Below are 7,478 nucleotides of genomic sequence, written 5' to 3' on the forward strand. Positions count from 1 at the left end.
CCCCCCCAAGACCCCAAATGTACAATACTCAGAAACGTCGCATATCCTTCCTCCCGTCCTTCGGTCACAACGCCGTCCGCGTCACACTCTCATACCTGGGCGGAGGGGCGGCCGCATCCACCCGAGAGAGGGACAGCCAATGCAGCGGACCAGACACGCCCCGGGCTTGATCCCTTCGTTGGCACTTGGCAACCGTTGATATTTGAATTTCACCTGGTGGGCGAAGGGAGGGGCGTAAGGCGGATTCATCAGGGCCCACAGTGAGCCGACGCTCCACCGCCAAGAGTATGCACAGCCCTGCCCCCCGCTCCTCTCCGCCCCCTTCTTCCCTTCTCGTCTTTCCCTTCTCGTCTTTCCCTTCTCGTCTTTCCCTTCTCGTCTTTTCGCTTCTTCTGGCGCGTTGCCGAACCCACGCGTACTGAGGACGCGCAAAAGAGATCACACATCTCGCCACGCGCGCACATACACACTCTCCCTAACCGCACGCACGCACGCACGCACGCACGCACGCACGCACACAGGCGCACGCGTTTGGGCGTCCCTCTCTTCCTCCCCGCCCAGATGTCGTACTTTGGCGATGAGGCGGTCAAGCTCGTGCGCGAGATGCATCGCGTGACGACGCTGATGGCCTCGCACTCGCATGCCAGCTCCTCCACTCTGGAAACCATTTTGCCGGCGTACAATGAAGCTGGCATCCGAGCCGTACTCATGGAGTGCCGCTCATTGGCCAGTATGATCGAGGCAGACCTGGTTCGCGTGCATGAGCTCAAGCAGCAGGCCGCGGCTGGGATATTTTCCGGTGCCGAGTCGGCCATGGACTCGGCCTCGCCGTCGGTCACTGGGGTGTCACAGCGGAGCGCCCACTCGGCGACCTCCCTCCGGTCGGGGACAACCGCCTCCGGCTACCAGGGCGATGTCAGCCAAGGCAATGTCACTCACTCGGACATGCGATCGGAGTCCGAGCCACTTGCAGCACCCTCCCAAGTCAGCGTGGCTGATAGTCAGACCCACATGTCGACCACCGAGACCCAAACTACCATGAGCCCTCACACGACGACTGCGACCACCATCAGAAGTACCGCGTCCATCACTCCCAGCACCACCTCCGGCATTATTCCGGAGCACGTGGAACCCGGTGATAGTGATGAGGAAACCGCGGTCGAGCGCCTTCCCCGGTCGCGACATGAGTCAGCCGTGTCGGCATACGACATCCGTCGAGTGGCCTACGTGCTGACCATCTTCCGAAACAAGCGCTGCCTGGCGGCATACGTCCGCAGCCGAGCGTCGCTGCTCCTGCGAGCATGCTGGCAGATGGGCGGCCGGCCGAACCCCCCGCCGGCCCTGGCCGCTCGACTGAGTCGCACCGAGCTCGACCTTTGGCGGCAATATGCCTCCCTACTTGCGGACATGCGCACCGGCGGCCTGGTTGTGCTGGATGAAGACTTGGAGGCGGCCGCCGCCGAGAGTGATTTGGGCGGGCTATATGGCACGATTGGCGCTGCGCGCTCGGCTCCGGGTGGCGGCCAGCTTGATGAGTATGACACCGGCTGGCTGGACCTGGATCTCATGGCACACGAGGCCCCACCTCAGGGGCTCTTTGTGGAAGTTCGTGTCCTGCGCGATTGTGGATCGATCCAGACCGAGGATGGCGTGGTCCACCTGACGGAGTACGTGCAGCTCCCCGGCAAGCCAGCCTCCCTGGCCATCGCCTCCTTTTCCGCCGCGCCCTCCCTTCGGATTCATTGACCCCCTGCGCCCGGCCGCCCGTGGTGCTTGCTTTCACACGCACTGGCAACCACACCACAGGAACAGCAATCACTTCCTCCCCCGATCGGCCGTGGAGCATCTCATCAGCCAGGGCTACCTGCAGCACATTGCTTGAGATAAACGGGGGAAAAAACAAAAAGAAACACACAGGGGCGCCACAATTCGAGGCCCACCCTTTCCAGCAATACAATAGACCAATACCAGAACCGAAACAGTACATCACGTGGACACTTGGCTCAGCCCCGCCCGTGTCTCGCGTCCGGCGCCCGGTGTGTCCTTCGCCATCCTTGAGGGTCCGAGGGGGGGGAGGGGGGGTACAACGGTGGCCAGTCGAGCGCCTGACAGGTGCAGTGTCTGCGCGACCCCAAGTGGTACTTGGCCAGCCTGGCGCCCGCCCCCCGTCGCTGACGCTGGTGTGATTGCGCAGTCTCGAGGTGGGGTCTCCATGAGCTGGCCGCGAGGGGCGGCTTGCTGGAATAATCGGCAGTCGGCCCGCTAGCGTGTCAATCGCCGGACATCCCCTGCGTCGGGGGGACGAAACGATGTTCGATGCTCCCCCCCCCCCCTCCCCCACGGCTCTCGCCCTCGGCCTTCGACGGCCGCGGCTCCTCAAAGACGGGCGCCAGCCTGTGCACCGAGGTCGATTCTTCTAGTCAGCCGGCGGAGAGCGAGAGAGAGAGAGAGAGAGAGAGAGAGAGAGAGAGACACCCACACCCCGGGCGTGGATGGACACACAGAGTCGCTGAGGACGAGCGGCTAGACGGGCCCTCTCCCTGCCCCGGACCCCGGAGGGAAGGAAGCCCAGGGCCCCTTTCGACCTCAAAGAGACCCCCCGCTGCGACTGGCGCTCATCCCCCCCTTGAGACAGAGTCTTCCCTCCGCACCCTCTCCCCCTATCCTCCCTTTGCCCGTGCCGCGCTCTTTTCGCCTCGTCCCCACCTCGCCACTCGCCCCACGCCCAGCTCCCCACTCCCCCTTTGTTTTTGGATCCGCCGCCCAGCAGCCATGTCGAACGCCAACAACACCCCCCTCCCCGCCCCGGCTAGCTACGGTGGCTTCACCTTCGAGAACACTCACCGGTAAGTGCACCCACGCCCCTCGCCTCCACAGGGACACCGCTCGGGGTCTCCTTTTCTCTCTCTCTCTCTCTCCCTGTGCACCAGGCAGAATAGTCTGCTGACAGCTCGCTTTTCTCCCTCCCGCCACTCCTCCTCTCAGCAATGCCCTCCTCACCCGGATGGGCTATGATGCCCCGAACGCCACCAAGACCGGTACCACCATTGCGGGCATTGTCTTCAAGGTATGTGGTTTCTCCCCCCGTCCCTCTCCTTTCTCCCCCTTCTCCCCCTGCCTTACCCATCGCTTACCCACGCCGTTCCCCCGCCTCCCCCCCCCCCCCCCCCCCCTCGCCCTTCTCTGTCTCTTGCCCTCTTTTCGAACACCAGGGCGGTGTCATGCTCGGTGCCGACACTCGCTCCACCTCCGGCTCGATCGTGGCCGACAAGAACTGCGAGAAGATCCACCGCATCTCGTCGAACATCTTCTGCTGTGGTGCCGGCACGGCCGCCGACACGGAGAATGTCACCGGCATGGTCGAGGCCAAGCTTCGACTCCATGAGCTCAAGACTGGCCGCAAGGCTCGCGTGGTCAACGCTCTGACCCTCCTCAAGCAGCACCTCTTCCGGTACGCCTCCTGCTTTTCCTCTCGCAAATGACTGCAACATGGCGGTGCCACCGGGGGGGGGGCTCACCATCGCACGGGACGTGGCTCTTGCCATCCCCCTTTCTCCTCACCCCCGCCCCATTTGCGTCCACTCACACGACAACATCAACAGCTACCAAGGCCACGTCTCGGCTGCCCTGGTCCTCGGTGGCGTGGATCACACGGGTCCCCGGCTGCACACGGTGGCCCCCCACGGCTCGACCGACACCCTTCCCTACGTGACCATGGGGTCCGGCTCGCTGGCTGCCATGTCCATCTTTGAGTCGCGCTGGAAGCCGGACATGAGCTTCGATGAGGCGGCCCAGCTGGTGGGCGATTCCATTCGCGCCGGTATCTTCCACGATCTGGGGTCCGGCTCGAATGTCGACTTGACTGCCATCTACCTCCAGGAGGATGGCACCGTGGCCGTGAAGATCATGCGCAACATCGACTGCCCCAACCCCAAGCCCGCCCCGGTGCTCAACTACAAGTACCCCACCGGCACTACTGGTACGTCTGCCGAGTCTCTTCCCCCCCCCCCCCCCCCCCCCCCCCCCCCCCCCCCCCCCCCCCCCCCCCCCCCCCCCCCCCCCACCCCCCCCCCCCCCCCCCCCCCCCTGCGTGGCCCACTCTCGAGACATGATATGCCTGCTTTCGGGCGGCGCAAAGGACGGCCGAAAGATGGCCCCTAGGCCCGGCATCCATTCGCCCCATCAGCCTCCTTCCAAAACTAACACCCTCCCCTTCCTTTGCTGCCCCACGCGCCATAGCTGTCCTTACCAAGGAGGTCAAGCCCTTCAGCCAGCTGGCCGAGGTGACCGCCATCTCGAGGACCATCTTCGAGAACAACGAGGACGATGATGCGGCCCCTCCTGCCGCCAGCGCACCTGTCCCGATGGACATCAACTAATTATTCGACCTTGTTCCTCCGCCCGCGGGCGCTGCCGCTGTTGTGATCGCGCTCCTCTCCCATCATCACATATCATGTCCGCCACCACAACAGCGCGAGGGCACCTCTCCTCTCCTGCCGCCTCGGGTGCCTGGAGTGTCGACCGCGAGATGTCCACAAACAGGCGGCCATATCTCCCTTTTCTATCTATCTCTCTCTGTGGGTGGGGCAATCGGAAAAGACCCTCCCATTTATCTGCCCTTCTCTCCCCCTCTCCCCTCTCCTCCTTCTCCTTGCGCGGACGAACGTATGCGCCAACGTGCGCCCTTCCCAATAAAAACGTGTAGCATATTCATCTATACTTCAGCTCATGTGTGTGTGCGCGCTTTTTCATGCATACGTGAGTCGACATGCCGAGGCCCGGCACATACATGGGAAGCTACAGGCGGAGGAGAAGGATCATCGTGTCCAAGCCGGGAGGGGGGGGGGGGAGGGGGGGAGCAAGGCACAAGGGAGGGGGAAGGAGTGGGATGACGGCGTCCAAGCAAAAGTAGACAACTAGCCGATCGGGACAGGCTCAACAAAGAGGAACCGGCGGTGTGATCTATGTACATGTGGGTGACAATCAGGTGATCCAAATCGCCATGCAGGCAAGCCATTTTGAGAAGACGCCCGCCTGGGTGTGAGAAAGCGGGGCAGATCGCCACTCGTGCAGCGGGTGCGGGGGGGGCACTGCTTGCCCAAACCCAGAGCCCCCCCCCCTCCCCACTGCGCCCCCCCCCCCCCCCCCCCACTTTCATCGCCCATTCCGCCTTCTCTGCCTCCTGCGTCTTTGGCGTCTCTATCATGACTGTTCCTAAGCGCCCGTCTCGGGGCGGCGCCGGGGGCCCGGCTCCCCGTCGGAGCCATCCCACATCCAGTCTCAGTCTCGATCGCTTTGCCAAGTTCGGCCAGTCGTCCTACCGCCGCGACCATGAGTCTACTGGTTCGTTTGGCGCATCAGCCTCGCCTCGCCTCGTGATTTGGCGCTCCCTTTTCCCTTTCCCTCTCCTCCTTCTCTCGTACCCTTGCTCGCGGGCATACGCCAGGCATCTGACCCATGATGACCAATGATGCACCTGACGCTGGTGTCGATATTGCCATCAGATGCGCACAAGTTCCGCCAGCGCCGCGTGTACGCCAGGGAGATCAAGTCCGCCGAGACGGAGAACTGGTTCGAGTCGGCCGTGTTCGATAGTGTGCGTGTGCAATGTGCTGCACCATCTGCCTGTCTTCCCTCCCCCCCATTTGCCCCTTCCCGTGGCGACAATCTCGTGTCTACTCCAGCCTCACCACCGCCACCGCCACCGCCACCGCCACCACTCCTCCCATAGGCCACCTCCCATGTGGAAGCTCCCCAAAAGACCAGTGCCGAGGAGGGTGATGCTCTGCGCAAGAAGAAGAAGAAGAACCAGAAGCTGTCGCGCTTCCACAAGGACATTGCGATTGCTGAGACCAAGAAGCAAGAGGTTGCGGAGCAGCGCGAGCGCGAGCTAACTGAGCGCGAGGAGCGCCGGGCCGCTCGCAGTGAGAAGATCCGCGAGCGTGAGCGCGCACGCAGCATTCATGCCAAGAAAACCCGCGGCGGCCAGCCGAAGCTCAGCAATCAGATCGGTCTGCTGCTGGAGAAGATTCAGCGCGACACTCCCCCCAAAAAGTAGAATGCGTGTGTGCTTTATGCGGCATCACGAAGAGTTGACCCGTGTGCCTGTTGCCCCCCCTCGCCCCCCCCCCCCCCCTAATAGAGGGGGAAAAGCCTGACAAAAATACATACAAAAATGCGCCACACTTGTTTCTTGGTTGGAAATGAGGTGAGGGAGACGGCCAAATGGAAAGGTGCTACTAAAAAAAGGGCTTTGTATATTGTAAGAAAACATTGTGGAGGGAGGGGAGGGAGGGGGGGGGGAGGGGGGGAGGGGAAGTATCGACCCTCTCCTTTTCGTTCCTTCTGCTTGAGGGAGAGGAGGAGGTGCGGATGGTGGTCGCGCCGCGGGGGACTTCAACTGTGGCAAGAAAAGACAAGGAACCTAAGAAGGGCGAGCAATTCGCCGGCGGAGGAGCGGGGAGGAGGAGGAAACGGCGGGCAAGAACACCCCCAAGGGCATACATCGGTGGGCGGGCGGCGATACGTGCACGGAGGCGAAGGCCCGCAACCATGGCCCGAGTGGCAAGGCCCCTCCCCACGGTCCTGGCTCCACTTACTCGTCGGAGGCGCCGTCCTCGGAGGTGGCCTTCTTGGCCTTCTTGGCGAAGCGACCACCATCACCACCGCGACCGCGCTTGAAGCCACCATGGCCGCTGTGGCGCTTGTCGCGCTGGCGCTGGTGGATGACGGTCCAGTAGTTGACATTGTCCTCGCCGACCAGGACAGCCAGGGTCGGGGTGGCGTCATCGATCTTGGGGTTGGTGGCCAGCAGGGCCTCCACGGCCTTAGCAGCCACACCGGACTCGGAGAAACGAATGTGCGCCTCGCTGCCACCACGGGTGTAGTCCACGAAGGCCACCGGAGCATGGGGCTCGAAGAGCTCGCGCAGAGACTCGCGGGTGGCAGACTCCGGCAGGCCGGTCACGCGGACGATGCAGTCCTCCTGGACGACAACGGCCTCGGCGGCGGCGGCGGCGGCCTGCTTGGAGCCCTTGGTGGCGCGCTCGCTGGCCTTCTCGGCCACGTGCGCGGCCTGGGTCATGGTAGACAGCTCGGCATCCTTGAAGGTGTGGGTCTTGGCCAGGAAGTGGTCGGCGGCAGCCGGGGAGGTGAACTCGATGTAGACGGACCCCTTGAACTGCTTGGTGGAGGGGTTGCGACGCATGCGGACAACGGCCACGGTGGGGCGAGTCTCGCCCTCGGCGACGGTCATGTCGCTGATGGAAGCCGCAGCGAACTCGAGGATCTCATCGAGGGAGGCCTCGGTGGAGAAGCCCTTGGCATAGACGGTGGCCGCGGAAATGGAGTCCTTGAGGGAGTCGGCATCGGGGAGGGCGTTGACGCGGCGGACGTTCTGGCGGTCCTCGGAGAGCTCAATCAGGCCGGAGGTGGTCTGGTGCCAGGGAGAGGGCCAATGGGTCAGGGGCGGGGGGGCG

General features: G+C 63.5%; 4 protein-coding genes across 6 annotated transcripts in view; 3 read left to right on the forward strand and 1 right to left on the reverse strand.

Annotated features, from left to right (window-relative positions):
• Nucleotides 1-262: 262 nt before the first annotated feature.
• On the forward strand, nt 263-1,981 carry H696_02338. 2 transcript variants are annotated; one of them, XM_009496236.1, is made up of 3 exons: nt 263-285; nt 522-1,667; nt 1,807-1,981. In XM_009496236.1, the coding sequence occupies exons 2-3, from the start codon at nt 562-564 to the stop codon at nt 1,880-1,882; spliced, it is 1,182 nt and encodes a 393-aa protein (XP_009494511.1). In that variant the 5' UTR covers nt 263-285; nt 522-561; the 3' UTR covers nt 1,883-1,981. The 2 variants fall into 2 exon arrangements, with proteins under 2 accessions (XP_009494511.1, XP_009494512.1); XM_009496237.1 differs by lacking the exon at nt 263-285 and having other exon boundaries at nt 497-1,667.
• A 627-nt stretch (nt 1,982-2,608) lies between these two features.
• Nucleotides 2,609-4,719, forward strand: H696_02339 (20S proteasome subunit beta 2). The gene is made up of 5 exons (XM_009496238.1): nt 2,609-2,846; nt 2,986-3,067; nt 3,213-3,451; nt 3,603-3,979; nt 4,240-4,719. Exons 1-5 carry the CDS (start codon nt 2,773-2,775, stop codon nt 4,377-4,379), a joined length of 912 nt encoding a protein of 303 aa, XP_009494513.1. The 5' UTR covers nt 2,609-2,772; the 3' UTR covers nt 4,380-4,719.
• Nucleotides 4,720-5,145: 426 nt separating this feature from the next.
• H696_02340 lies at nt 5,146-6,133 on the forward strand. Of its 2 annotated transcripts, XM_009496240.1 has the most exons (3): nt 5,146-5,343; nt 5,505-5,596; nt 5,732-6,133. In XM_009496240.1, exons 1-3 carry the CDS (start codon nt 5,205-5,207, stop codon nt 6,056-6,058), a joined length of 558 nt encoding a protein of 185 aa, XP_009494515.1. In that variant the 5' UTR covers nt 5,146-5,204; the 3' UTR covers nt 6,059-6,133. The 2 variants fall into 2 exon arrangements, with proteins under 2 accessions (XP_009494515.1, XP_009494514.1); XM_009496239.1 differs by lacking the exon at nt 5,146-5,343 and having other exon boundaries at nt 5,376-5,596.
• Nucleotides 6,134-6,294: 161 nt separating this feature from the next.
• The window catches only part of H696_02341 (hypothetical protein), a 1,825-nt gene continuing 641 nt past the window's right edge, over nt 6,295-7,478 (reverse strand). The window contains exon 4 of the mRNA XM_009496241.1: nt 6,295-7,435. Coding sequence (XP_009494516.1) covers nt 6,596-7,435 — 840 coding nt within the window. The 3' untranslated portion in view covers nt 6,295-6,595. The remainder of the gene's footprint in view (nt 7,436-7,478) is intronic.

This window comes from Fonticula alba (genome assembly GCF_000388065.1).
Source record: "Fonticula alba strain ATCC 38817 unplaced genomic scaffold supercont2.3, whole genome shotgun sequence".
In the NCBI taxonomy this organism is placed as follows: Eukaryota; order Rotosphaerida; family Fonticulaceae; genus Fonticula; species Fonticula alba.